Below are 14806 nucleotides of genomic sequence, written 5' to 3'. Positions count from 1 at the left end.
GGGTGGCTAGAAAATTAGAAAAAGGATTTTTTAAAAATGTTCTTTCCTTGTAAAATGAAGGAAATTCCATGCTGTGTTTGGGTAGTTTTAATTTAATAATGGAATATTCATGAAAAATTTTCAAGTTTATAAATTAAATTTTATCTTATTGTTACTATATATGAAACTGCAGAACTAAAATCTTATTTGTGGCAAATACTGTTTGGTGGGGAAATGCTGGTGCATTTCTGAATTATGTTGTGCTTTAATATGTGTGCCTCTCTCTGTGTGTGTGTTTATATGTGCCATGTATTAGATACATTAGCTTAAGAATCTCCTAGTTTTGATAACCTAAATCTGATGTACTATTATCTTTTGTGTAAGATAGCAGAGACACTCTCAGGTATAGGGTATTTACTTTATCATAATATTGTGGAGATTGTTTTCTGTCTTATCTATTGGTCTATGCTGATGCCTAAGCAAACAAATGAATTTTGCCATGTTTCCTGTTACTTAAATTGGAAACAATTTGCTTCCAGGGATGTTCCACCTCGACACCCCATGAGTTATGACTTAAATATTTGGAAATCCTGTCCTTTATCCCTTTCTCTCTTTTAGAATAAATATTTTTCAAAAATACTTCCATTATTTTAAAAAGCACTAGATAAATTACAGAGCTGCAAACATATTTGTGAATAACATTATTATTAAGTCCATTTCTAATTTTGATTCCAAATTTTGTATAACAGAACAAAAACAGCATATGGGTCAGTTAAGAAATTTAACAAAAGTGTGATTTTTCATAATAAATTCTTTACTCGGGTGAAGAATTATACAAACACATGAAGCACAAATAATATAATTTTTTAATAATCATTTATCAATAGCTTTTTGAAAGTTTCATTTAAAGTTTCATTTGAAACAATTCACAACCTACTTAATTTTATTAAATATTTTTTCAGAAAATGAAAATGAAGCATTTTCATAGTAGGAAACTTGGAAAATGTAAAAATTATAGAGAAGAAAGAAAAACTAGTCCATTATTTCACCTAGGAAAAATTAATGTTAAATTTCATATTTTTTCCCTTTTTGTTATTTATTTATTTAATGAATTTCAAACTTACCATCTTTGAGCAGTTGGAGCTATTATTCCTCACCTATTCTTCATGCTGTTATACATATGTGTGTGTTCAAGTGCATGCTACTTTAAAACACTCTGCATATTTTTCTTTACTTGACAAGATCTCATGGACATCTCTCTATGTCTTATTATAAAAAGAGTCAACTCCTCCAATGTGACATCTTTTTGAACACATATCTACTGAGGTTTATGTGTCTAATATAAGTTTAGACAATTTTACTTTTTACTTTTGTTGCTGTGATGAAAACTATCACACTGAACATTTGCTGGGTAAAGCAATTTGGAATTTTAAAATTTAAAACATGCAGCTGGAGAAATTTTCCAAAATTAAATCATTAATTTTGCATCTTAGGATCCAGACATGAAGTGTCTTGCCAGCTACTCACTAAGTCTGATTACAACTAGAAATTATTGAAATAGCTGAAAATTTAAATTTCAATATTCAGTGTTTTCTTGAAATTTACTTTTTTATATTTAAAAATTTTTTTAGAAAGCATTGTATTGTGTCATATTGTCATAATTTTTTTTGACATAAACTAAATCTTTATTTAGATAATATTATTCACTATGTTTGCATTTATTCTTGGTGATGGTGGTTTGGTTGCTAAAGTTGTGTCTGACTCTTGTGACCCCATGGACTGGAGAGTGCCAGGCGAGTCTGTTCATGGAATTTTCCTTCTTTAGAAGATCTTCCTGACCCAGAGATTGAACCCAAGTTTCCTGCACTGCAGGTAGATTCTTTACCAACTGAGCCAACAGGAAAGCCCAAATTTTAGCACTGCCTACCACTACCCTTCTAAATCAAATCCCTTACGATTATGCAATGGAAGTGGCAAATAGATTTAAGGGACTAGATCTGATAGACAGAGTGCCTGATGAACTATGGACGGAGGTTTGTGACATTGTACAGGAGACGGGGATCAATACCATCCCCATGGAAAACAAATGCAAAAATGCAAAATGGCTGTCTAAGGAGGACTTACAAATAGCTGTGGAAAGAAGAGAAGCGAAAAGTAAAGGAGAAAAGGAAAGATATAAGCATCTGAATGCAGAGTTCCAAAGAATAGCAAGGAGAGATAAGAAAGCCTTCCTCAGCGATCAGTGCAAAGAAATAGAGGAAAACAACAGAATGGGAAAGACTAGAGGTCTCTTCAAGAAAATTAGAGATATCAAGGGAACATTTCATGCAAAGATGGGCTCGATAAAGGACAGAAATGGTATGGACCTAACAGAAGCAGAAGATATTAAGAAGAGGTGGCAAGAATACACAGAAGAACTGTACAAAAGAGAGCTTCATGACCCAGATAATCATGATGATGTGACCACTCACCTAGAGCCAGATATCCTGGAATGTGAAGTCAAGTGGGCCTTAGAAAGCATCACTACGAACAAAGCTAGTGGAGGTGATGGAATTCCAGTTGAGCTGTTTCAAATGCTGAAAGATGATGCTGTGAAAGTGCTGCACTCAATATGCCAGCAAATTTGGGAAACTCAGCAGTGGCCACAGGACTAGAAAAGGTCAGTTTTCATTCCACTTCCAAAGAAAGGCAATGCCAGAGAATGCTCAAACTACTGCACAATTGCACTTATCTCACATGCTAGCAAAGTAATGCTCCAAATTCTCCAAGCCAGGCTTCAGCAACATGTTAACCATGAACTTCCACATGTTCAAACTGGTTTTTGAAAAAGCAGAGGAACCAGAGATGAAATTGCCAACATCCACTGGGTCATCGAAAAAGCAAGAGTTCCAGAAAAATATCTATTTCTGCTTCATTGACTATGCCAAAGCCTTTGACTGTGTGGATCACAATAAACTGTGGAAAATTCTGAAAGAGATAGGAATACCAGACCATCTGACCTGCCTCTTGAGAAACATATATGCAGGTCAGGAAGCAACAGTTAGAACTGGACATGGAACAACAGACTGGTTCCAAATAGGAAAAGGAGTACATCAAGGCTGTATATTGTCACCCTGCTTATTTAACTTAGAGTACATTATGAGAAACTCTGAGTTGGAAGAATCACAAACTGGAATCAAGATTGCCGGGAGAAATATCAATAACCTCATATATGCAGATGACACCACCCTTTTGGCAGAAAGTGAAGATGAACTAAAAAGCCTCTTGATGAAAGTGAAAGAGGAGAGTGAAAAAGTGGGCTTAAAGCTCAACATTCAGAGAATGAAGATCATGGCGTCTGGTCCCATCACTTCATGGGAAAGAGATGGGGAAACAGTGGAAACAGTGTCAGACTTTATTTTTTTGGGCTCCAAAATCAGTGCAGATGGTGATTGCAGCCATGAAATTAAAAGACACTTACTCCTTGGAAGGAAAGTTATGACCAATCTAGACAGCATATTCAAAAGCAGAGACATTACTTTGCCAACAAATGTCCATCTAGTCTAGGCTGTGGTTTTTCCAGTGGTCATGTATGGTTGTGAGAGTTGGACTGTGAAGAAAGCTGAGCGCCAAAGAATTGATGCTTTTGAACTGTGGTGTTGGAGAAGACTCTTGAGAGTCCCTTGGACTGCAAGGAGACCCAACCAGTCCATTCTGAAGGAGATCAATCCTGGGTGTTCATTGGAAGGACTGATGTTGAAGCTGAAACTCCAGTACTTTGGCCACCTCATGCGAAGAGTTGACTCAGTGCAAAAGACGCTGATATTGGAGGGATTGGGGGCAGGAGGAGAAGGTGACGACAGGGAATGAGATGGGTGGATGGGATCACCACTTCGATGCACATGAGTTTGGGTAAACTCCGGGAGTTGGTGTTGGACAGGGAGGCCTGACATGCTGCGGTTTATGGGGTCGCAAAGAGTCGGACACGACTGAGTGACTGAACTGACTGAACTGACTGATGCTTCAACTGGAATGTAAGTTCCAGAAGAGCAGGGAATTTCATTGTGTCTGTTCACCACTCTTTTCTCAGCACATAGTGCCTGATAGGAGGAAGGCATTCAATTGTAGTATCTTGAAAAAGAATGACTGCCTTTCTGTTTGTCTTTAAGCTTAGTGTATGTAATATTCCTCTGCTTGATTCACAAGGTCAGTGATTCAGTTTTTAGTCTTGGACAGGATTTCCAAATATTTAAATTATGACTCATCCCTAGTGACTCAGATGGTAAAGAATCCACCTGCAATGCAGGAGACCTGGATTCAATCCTTGGGTCAAGAAGATTCCCTGGAGAAAGGGATGGCCACCCACTCCAGTATTCTTTCCTGGAGAATTCCATGGACAGAGGAGCCTGGTGGGCTACAATCCATTGGGTCACAAAGAGTCAGACATGACTGAAGTGACTAAGCAAAAGCAGCATGGAATGTCCAGATGGGACATCCCTGCAAGCAAATTGTTTCCATCTTTAAGTAACAGAAAGCATGGCAAAATCCATTTGTTTGTGGAGACATCAGCATAGACTGATGGATAAGAGAGAAAATCATCTTCAGCTATATTATGATAAGGTAAACACACTACCTGAGAGCGTCTCTGCTATGTTACACAGAATATAATAGTGCCTCAGATTTAGGTCATCAAAACTAAGAGATTCTCAAGTTATTTTGAGATTTTGGATTTATAGGAAGAGACCAAATTATGTCTAATGCAAAGTTAAACTCTGCATTGTATTAATGTGAACGTAAGTACATATCTGGTGTCTTTAGTTAAATAAGAAAGTGAGATAGCCATGCAGAACAAACATGTGGAGGACATGCTTGTTGGAAGACAGAAGCATAAGGAGCTGAAAGTCCATTACTGAATTATTTATGTGGACGAGAAAATTATGAAGAATTTTAGCAGGAGTAGCTTTGGAGAAAGTGAGAGTAGGCCCGGAGCTAACATCTTCAAGATATAGAAAAATGACTTGAAGTCTGAAGTCTGCAGCAAGAGGAGGTATAGTCTGAACAGAGCTTCAAAGTTTGCAAGGGATGGAAGTTAGGAAGGAAGGAGGGATAATGATTTGCAGTGTCAATGAGTACAAGAGGACATGTTTTTCTTCCAAGTCTTGTAAAAGAAAAGATAACCAAGGATGCAGGAGAGGAGACAATTACCTTTGATAAGGCTGTAGGGAAAGAGATATCCTCAGAGGAAAGAAAGTTTCAGTTAGAACAAAGAGAGGGAAGTTTTTTAAAAAGAGCCTAAGGAAATAGGGTGATGATCATGAGCTCCAGAGGGAATATATGGAAGTGTTTGTGAGTGGGTAGTGGATGAGCAGATTAAGAGATAGGTTCACATACAGGAGATAAGTTCTGTAATTGTACAGACTAGTATGGGATTGACAGTCTGAGCCATTAGAAGTGGGTAGTTGAAGGAACCAGGGACAAATGGCATGGTGAAATTAGCATTGATGGCCTTTTATTGGGAAGGTGGGGACACTCTACCAGTGAAGTACTGTCTTGCCAGACAGATCTACTTCAAACTATAATGCCTAACAACATATTTTAAAATCAAGTGTCAGTTTCAAACATTAGGTAGTTAGATCATTTGAACAGAACTGTTGACTTAACTAGGTATCAGAGCATGCATGTTAAGTCGCTTCAGTAGTGTCTGACTCTTTACAACCCCATGGACTGTAGCCCACCACGCTCCTCTGTCCCTGGAATTCTCCAGGCAAGAATACTGGAGTGTGTTGCCATGCCCTCCTGCAGGGGATCTTCCTGACCCAGGGATCCAGCTGGAGTTTCTTATGTCTCCTGAATTGGCAGGCACTTTCTTTACCACTAGCGCCACCTGGGAAGCCTAGCTAGATATCATAGAGATTTATTAACTTTCTGTATTGCTATAGTATGTTCAACTTGGTAATTTGTAAATACAGAGAGTAATCATTTCTAGCTAGCTAAATTCTTAAACTGGTATTTTCTTAGATAAGTGTTCAACTCATAATATCATGTGTATTTATTTAAATAAATTTATTTAAATTTATTAAAAATAGATCTATTAGATCTATTAAAATATATCTATTAAAAGAAATTTATTTAAAAATAGATTTATTTTTTAAAATACATTTATTTAAATAAATCTATTTAAAAAATACACCCCAGTACTCTTGCCTGGAAAATCCCAGGGATGGGAGCCTAGTGGGCTGCTGTCTATGGGGTCGCGCAGAGTCAGACACGACTGAAGTGACTTAGCAGCAGCAGCAGCATTTAAAAAATAAATTATAACATTTAAAAATACTTGCACAAAAATTATGCATAAAGTTCTAAAGTTGACCAGACAGATTATTGTTCTGAAGTGTCATTGATATTATCAATACTTTCTCAGATACAATGCTTCAGGCTTTCTTTCTCTGAAAACAAGATGTATCATTATGAGGAGGAAGCCATTTGGTTTTTATCTGGGAATGAAGAACAAAGCATACAAAGCTGTCAGATGACTCTTTCATCATCCATGAATATATCTTCTAAAACTGAGCAATCAGTTTTTTTTTTTCCCCCACCTTCCCTTACCTATATTTGGACACTAGTTCCTGCTGAGTGAAGCTGCTCAATGTGATACTAGGCAGGGATATTTTCTTAATTGGTAGAAATTATTAGCAAACATTCTAAACATTGTTTGATTCCTTTAATATATCAACAACAAAAGTAAAAGAAAGAAGGAAAAGGGGGCAATAGTGAGAAAAAAACTTTAAATTTTAGTTTAGTTGAGAGCACATAAATTTTGTAGTAAAAAAAAAATCCATCATTTGTTTAGTGAAGTTTCAATTGTAATTCAAACATTATACAATTCAAATAATGTAAGTATATTTAGTCTGCTGTTTGTTCTGTCATAAAGTGGGCCTGGACATCTACTAAAATAAATCTTACAGATGCATTTGATATGTTTCCTCCTGGGAATAAAAGGCAGAAACAGACTAGGGGGAGAGATGTTTCGAGTTTATTAAAATATCCATTTTCAGTTCAGTTCAGTTGCTCAGTCGTATCCGACTCTTTGTGACCCCATGAACTGCAGCATGTCAGGCCTCCCTGTCCATCACCAACTCCCAAAGTCCACCCAAACCCATGTCCATTGAGTCGATGATGCCATCCAACCATCTCATCCTCTGTCGTTCCCTTCTCCTCCTGCCCTCAATCTTTCCCAGCATCAGCGTCTTTTCCAATGAGTCAGCTCTTTGTATCAGGTGGCCAAAGTATTGGAATTTTCAGCTTCAACATCAGTCCTTACAATGAACACCCAGGAGTGATCTCCTTTAGGATGGACTGGTTGGATCTCCTTGCAGTCCAAGGGACTCTCAAGAGTCTTCTCCAACACCACAGTTCAAAAGCATCAATTCTCTGGCACTCAGCTTTCTTCACAGTCCAACTCTCACATCCATACATGACCACTGGAAAAACCATAGCCTTGACTAGACGGACCTTTGTTGGCAAAGTTATTTTATTCTTCCAATTCCAGTTTTGGATAAATTTAGATTCTTGTGTGGTCTTGATCTAAATTGTCAGCCCAGAGGGAGTGAGAAGAGATGAAAAGGAGAATAGATTCCTGGAATTCTAAGACTTCTTGCTATTTCCTAGCATCTTCCCAATATAATGACAGCTTATTCACTGATAACCAGAATTTACTCTGTTCCTCTGAACTCTCTCTCCTCCTCTTTTTATCTTTATAATGTACAAGTATACACATAATATACATTAAACATATACTGCAAAATATATTGCAAGTTCCCCACAATTTAGCTATTACAGAATTACAGAATCATATATTTCAAACTAATAATTCAGCTTTACATTTCCAACACAGTGACTAACATGAAGTAGATGTTAAAAAAACTTATAGGAACTGAACTTACTGAACTGAACTTGGAAATAAAAACTCTTTCCAAAATTATCATTTTTCAGCAAGAAGTAACAGGTAAATGCATTAAAAGTGAGAAGAATCAAATTGTTGATAATTTCCTTTTCCCCCCCATAGGTTTCTGGGATATATATATGGAAGTAAGAGAAGGAACTCTAACCTGATCATGGATTTCGAAGAGAGACTCCTCAAAGCACGAAGGAAAAGATAACAACCAGTGCATTGTCCTTAGAAATGATGTCCTTTTGCCACAATAAAATTAATATGTCCTGTGTGAAAAGCAGCTGGTCAAATGACATCCGGGCTTCCCTGTACAGTTTAATGGTGCTCATAATTCTGACCACAATGGTTGGCAATCTGCTAGTTATTATTTCTATATCACACTTCAAGCAACTGCATACCCTAAATAATTGGCTGATTCAGTCCATGGCTACTGTGGACTTTCTTCTGGGGTGCCTGGTCATGCCTTATAGCATGGTGAGATCCATTGAGCACTGCTGGTCTTTTGGAGAAGTCTTCTGTAAAATTCACACCAGCACTGACATTATGCTGAGTTCAGCATCCATTTTTCACTTATCCTTCATTTCCATTGACCGCTACTATGCTGTGTGTGATCCACTGAGATACAAAACCAAGATCAACATCTTGGTTGTTTCTCTGATGATCTTCATTAGTTGGAGTATTCCTGCTCTTTTTGCATTTGGGATGATATTTCTGGAGCTAAACTTCAAAGGAGCTGAAGAGATGTATTATAAACACAGTCACTGCATAGGGAGTTGCTCTGTCTTCTTCAGCAAAACATCTGGGGTTCTGGCCTTTATGACTTCTTTCTATATACCTGGCTGTATTATGCTCTGCATCTATTGTAGAATATATTTCATAGCAAAAGGCCAGGCAAGATCAATTCATGATGCAAAGCAGAAGGTTCAAGTTGGGTTGGAAGAGAGAAAAGGAATTTCACGAAGCAGAGAAAGGAAAGCTGCAAAGACTTTAGGGATTGTGATGGGAGTTTTCTTAACATGCTGGTGTCCTTTCTTTGTCTGCATGGTCATGGACCCTTTTCTGGACTATACTATCCCACCCACTTTGAACGATGCATTGATTTGGTTTGGCTACTTGAATTCTACTTTTAATCCAATGGTTTATGCATTTTTCTACCCCTGGTTCAGAAGAGCACTAAAGATAATTCTAGTTGGTAAAATTTTCCAAAAAGATTCATCTAGGAGTAAATTATTTTCAGAATAAATCCATAGAATTATTATGCTTTCAGTCAGTCAGTTCAGTCACTCAGTTATGTCCGACTCTTTGTGACTCCATGGACTGCAGCATGCCAGGCTTCCCTGTCCATCACCAACTCCTGGAGCTTACTCAAACTCATGTCCATCAAGGCTGTGATGCCATCCAACTATCTCATCCTCTATTGTCCCTTTCTCCTCCTGCCTTCAATCTTTCCCAGCATCAGGGTCTTTTCTAGTGAGTCAGTTCTTCACATCAGATGGCCAAATTATCAGTTTCAGCTTCAGCATCAGTCATTCCTACGAATATTCAGGACTGATTTCGAGTGTTTTACAAAATAGTTGATGATCATATTTATGAACATGCATAATATCAACCACATATGCCAACTGCAGGGACTTTTATGAAATATTTGGTTCAAAGATTGTACAGTGAGATATGATGCTTACATCTTGCTTTTTATTTGCCATTCATATTATGTATATTGAAGCTTTACAAGTTCAGAAATTAAGAACTTAAAATTTTAAAGAACGCTTCCTACCCTTACATGAACTGCCATGAAACTAACAGTGGTACCTTACTCAGTTGTTCAGTGGTGGAAACTAAGAGGCTACATTTGGAGATGGCAATTAGAAGGACTTTGTCATTCATTTGCTTGGATATATATGCCTTTTTTTTATGTCAACTAAAAGTGTACATTAAATATTACTATTGCTTACACATAATTTGCTATTTATTACTAATTATTAATACATATTCTGATTTTTAAATCTATTGATGTTTACATTTTTTAAATGTTTTTTCTGATATTCATACTTGTAGGAAATTTGGAAAATAGAGGAAAATTAAAATAATATATAGAAACAAAATAAAAATCAAAATATCATTCATAGCTCACTTAAGAACCATAAAAACATCATTTTGTAATGACTGCAAAATGTTAAATTGTATGGATGCACAAAATTTTTTTTTAACCATTTTCCCATTGTTGACCACTTAGTTCATTTTGATTCCTTTTTTTTTTTTGAACAGCTTAAATTAAATGCCTGTTACCTGGTCTTCCCTAGTGGCTCAGATGGTAAAGAATCTGCCTGCAATGCAGGAGACCTTGGTTTGATCCCTGGGTTGGGAAGATCCCCTGGAGGAGGACATGGCAACCCACTCCAGTATTCTTGTGCATGGACAGAGGAGCCTGGAGGGCTAAAGACCATGGGGTTGCAAATAGCTGGACACATAACTGAGCAACTAAGCACACAGCACCTGTTAGTGAAGATCACAAAAATGTCGGGGAGGATTTAATCATATTTCAAGGTCATGCCTGCTGTGATAGGACTCAAATTACAGGCTGTAGCAAATAAAGCAAATTCACTTGTTGGGTGCCAAGCTACCCTGAAAGAGAAGCAGTTATTCATCAGAGCAGCTAAACATGTGGTAAAGAAGAGCTATAATTGGACACAGTATATCCCATGTCTATTACGATGGCATATAGAAAAGAAAAATAAGGAGAAATAGTAGTTTCAAGTAAGATCCCCTAATAGAAGTGGGCAAGCATTCTTAATCATAAATATCAATTTGCATTTGAACTGTTTCTAATCTAGACTTCATGTAATTTGTATCTTGTTAAGCAGCACCACAGATTTGAATTTATTTGTTTCATAATTGTGACTTATGCTCATGGGTAAGTTAGGGTGAGGCAGTTAATTTTAAATAAAACTAAAAAATGCATGTTCCTGTATATACATTTCTGTTGACAAACCCTTCTATCTATTACAATCTCTTTCAGGACTGTATATTTAGTTTCCTTGATGTGACTAGATTTTCTTCTCATAGATATTAAAAGCAGTTTTAAAACCTTTTTCATTTAGTATATGGTAAGAAAATTGCCCCTAATCACTCCTGGTTTCAGAAACTGTCTTGACTTTTCTACTTGTGAAACTATTTTTGTTAAATTTTAAAAAGGGGACAAAAGCACCAGTTCATCCTAAAGGAGATCAATCCTGGGTGTTCATTGGAAGGACTGATGCTGAAGCTGAAACTCCAATACTTTGGCCAGCTGATGCAAAGAGCTGACTCATTGGAAAAGACCCTGATGCTGGGAAAGACTGAAGGCAGGAGGAGAAGCGGACGACAGAGGATGAGATGGTTGGATGGCATCATCAACTCAATGGACATGGGTTTGGGTAGACTCTGGGAGTTGGTGATGGACAGGGAGGCCTGACATGCTGCCATTCATGGGGTCACAGAGTCGGACACAACTAAGGGACTGAACTGACTGACTGACTATACCTTATAGCAAGTTTCTGTGGTTTTCTTCATTTGCTCCCACACATTCTTAGATGTTTTATACTTTTATGTGTGTGTGTCTTGCCTGCTATGTATATATCTTTTTAAAGTCATTGTATTTTCTATATAATTATTATTGCTTGTGTATAGTAAAATTTATTCTAGTGTTTCAGTTGACTTGCTTGGATTTTCATTATACAGTCCTATTATCCTCAAAAAATGCTTAACTTTATCTCTTTTCTAATAGTTATTCTTCTCTACAGTCTTTGCTATACTTCATTAGTCAGAATTTTTAGAGCAATATGCTATAGTCCAGTGGGTCACGAAGAGTTGGTCATGACTAAGCAACTAAGCAACTAAACATTGACAATGTTAATATAAGTCATCCTTGTCTTCCATCTATTTTAAATGACTATTGAGACCACATTTCTCTTGGGACAAGTTTATGATTCAGATAATTCTACCTTTTAGACTTAGTACTCGGAGAAGGCGATGGCATCCCACTCCAGTACTCTTGCCTGGAAAATCCCATGGACAGAGGAGCCTGGTAGGCTGCAGTCCACGGGGTCGGGAAGAGTCAGACACAATTGAGCGACTTCCCTTTCCCTTTCTGCTTTCATGCATTGGAGAAGGAAATGGCAACCCACTCCAATGTTCTTGCCTGGAGAATCCCAGGGACGGGGGATCCTGGTGGGCTGCCGTCTATGGGGTCACACAGAGTCGGACACGACTGAAGTGACTTAGCAGTAGCAGCAGTAGACTTAGTACTAAATCCCCTATAGCCTATTTCTCTTTGTAGCCTCTGTTTTTAATATTCTTAATAAAAAAACAACCAGTAACCCATCCTATCAGCAAACAAGAAGAAAGGCTCACCTTGTCTTTCCCTATTGGCAGCTTTATTCTAGTTTCCATTCCTCCATGCAGAGGTACTTCAGTCTTTTGGTTGTTCAGAATCTGCTGCTCAACTGGAATTCAATAGCTTTGGGAAATTTCTCATCCCGACTAGATATAAGTTGTTGGAACTGCAAAGAAGAGAGTGGCCTTCTGCCTTTCCCCTTAACTAAACAGATGGGTAGAAAACTTACACTAAAAATTTCAGAAGGTCTTTCTTTAGAAACCGAACCTTAAAAGAAGGGAAAAAGACAATTATTTTTAGCAGAATCATTAGCAGAAAACAAACAAAAAAATGTGGGTTTCCATTCTATTCATATGGTGAGACTGTGACCTGACTGCTCTTGGTGTTGTTGGAGTTCATGCCTCCCAGATTCCAGAGATACTCAAGTATTCATTTCCAAACTGAGTTCTCCATTCTCTCATGGATTTCATGACTCCCAGATAGTCTTCTAATGAATTCACAGTAGGCACAGCTTTTGGTTGCATGCACGAGAAGAACTTGAACTTGACATACGATATTATGGTAAACAGAAAGAAAGCAGTTGTAACAACACAATATAACACTACTTTCCTAGTCTAGACAATGTCCATTCAAAAAAGTGTCATATTCCACTCCCTTCTCAAAGAGAAATATTCAAATAAGTTTCCATTCAAGAAGAGATAAAAATAAAAATGTATTAGCAAGGAACTTGTTGGAACTGATTTTTTTTGTAATGATAATATTGCCATCTTGAGAGATCAGTGCAATGGAAGTTCCAACCTGATTTTCAACTTGGTTCTTGAAGTCAATAATCCAATTTTTGGAGTCATAATTTTTGTCAAAAAAGTAAAGAAAGCCATATAAACTCCCATAAATTGTGGATTATGTTGAATCAGTTTGTTTAATTGTACAGTCAGTCAGAGTGTGAATATTAACTGAAATGTTTAAAGATTCATGAAGAGTGCTTTATGTTTTGAAATTTAGCAGACTATAAAGCATACAAAAAAAAAACAGTATTGAGAGATATTTTGAGTGTTGCACTCAAATAATCTAAGTAATGTAAGAATCAAATTGAAGATTTTTTTTTAAGATAAAATATATATTCATTTCCCAAAGTGTTTCAAACAGGTCATTGAGTACATGGCCAACTGTAAACAAGCATTTAGAGAAGATACATTTGTCTTTGACAGGTCCTGACCTTCTGTTCCATATTCCTCCTCCTCCTAAAATCCCTTTATGAAATCTGTAAACTCCCAGTTAATTACTCACCTGCAAAATAAGGACAATAATATTGTCTCACTGGACCATTAATCATTACATGAGAGATACTGCCTAGCATGGGGCCTTGCACATAAAAATACTCAGCAAATACATTTTATTAACATTATTCTCTGTCATTTTATTGGTATGTGCTACACTGGTGTTCATTCAGAATATGCTTAGTATGCATGGAGTGTTGACCTGGCAGATATTACATACCATTTCTTTTTTAAAAAAGACTAGAGCAGCATTACATCGTCCTGTTTCCCAGTAAGTTCCACGATTAAAATTATGGAAAAGAATATCAGACTTATTCCAGTTCTATGAAGAAGAAAGTTAACCTGGTGATACATTTCTGTATTAGTCTGTGGCAGTTTGGCATATTGGGAATTTTTATTTCTTTAAAAATAATTTCTATAGAAGACATATGAAAATAACTATATATTTCTATCTACATATATAGTATGGATATTTACCTGCAAAATACTTACTTATTGTCCGCCTAGTAAAAGAATTTGGATGAACACCTTGTATAAGCTCTGAAGCTTGCTGGTGTAGAGCCAGATTTCTGAGGTTCCCCGCATAGAGGGATGGCCTCAGGCTTTGAAACCAGACAAGTGTGAAGTCAAGTCCATTTTCCTCGTGGTTCCTGTGCTTTCCCTACTTATGTCTTTGCTCCTGCAGCCCCCATGCCTGAAATGCCTCCTGCCCCTCTTCCACCTCCATGACTTTTACTCATTTTAAAAGACTCATCTTGAGGATTACCTCTCCAGGAATCCATCTAAATTCTCTAAGATCAGGTAGGGGTCTTCTCCAAGTCCCTCAATGTGGGGACTTCCTTGGCGATCCAGTGGTTAAGACTTCGACTTCCAGTGCAATCAATTCCTGATCAGGGAGCTAAGATCCCACATGCTACACAACCTAAAAACCCAAACATAAAACAGAAGCAATATTGTAACAAATTCAATAAAGACTTTAAAAATTGTCCACATCAAAAACAAAAACCAAAAACACCAAACTTAACAAAACAAAACCAAAAAACCTCCCAGTGTTGTGCCCTGCACTTCTCATCTGTATGTGCACGCTCAGTAGCTTCAGACTCTGTGTGACCCCATGGACTGTAGCTCACCAGGCTCCTTTGCCCATGGGATTCTCCAGGCAAGAGTAGTGGGGTGGGTTGCCATGCCCTCCTCCAGGGGATCTTCCAACCCAGGGATCGAACCTGCATCTCTTGCATTGCAGGTGGATTC

The 14806-nt window shown here is 37.4% G+C and overlaps 1 protein-coding gene across 1 annotated transcript; it reads left to right on the top strand.

Moving 5' to 3' along the window:
• The first annotated feature begins 8137 nt into the window (after window positions 1-8137).
• TAAR1 (trace amine associated receptor 1) lies at window positions 8138-9148 on the top strand. Its single transcript, XM_068985531.1, has one exon. The coding sequence runs from the start codon at window positions 8138-8140 to the stop codon at window positions 9146-9148; it is 1011 nt and encodes a 336-aa protein (XP_068841632.1).
• Window positions 9149-14806: the final 5658 nt, after the last annotated feature.

This window comes from Capricornis sumatraensis, chromosome 13 (assembly GCF_032405125.1).
Source record: "Capricornis sumatraensis isolate serow.1 chromosome 13, serow.2, whole genome shotgun sequence".
Taxonomy (NCBI): domain Eukaryota; kingdom Metazoa; phylum Chordata; class Mammalia; order Artiodactyla; family Bovidae; genus Capricornis; species Capricornis sumatraensis.
The sequence above is the reverse complement of the archived record's forward strand: the minus strand, read 5'-3'. Positions and strand labels throughout refer to the sequence as shown.

Bases quoted from the DNA above. Each gene is read 5' to 3' on its own strand.
- TAAR1 (XM_068985531.1), top strand. From the start codon at position 8,138: ATGATGTCCTTTTGCCACAATAAAATTAATATGTCCTGTGTGAAAAGC.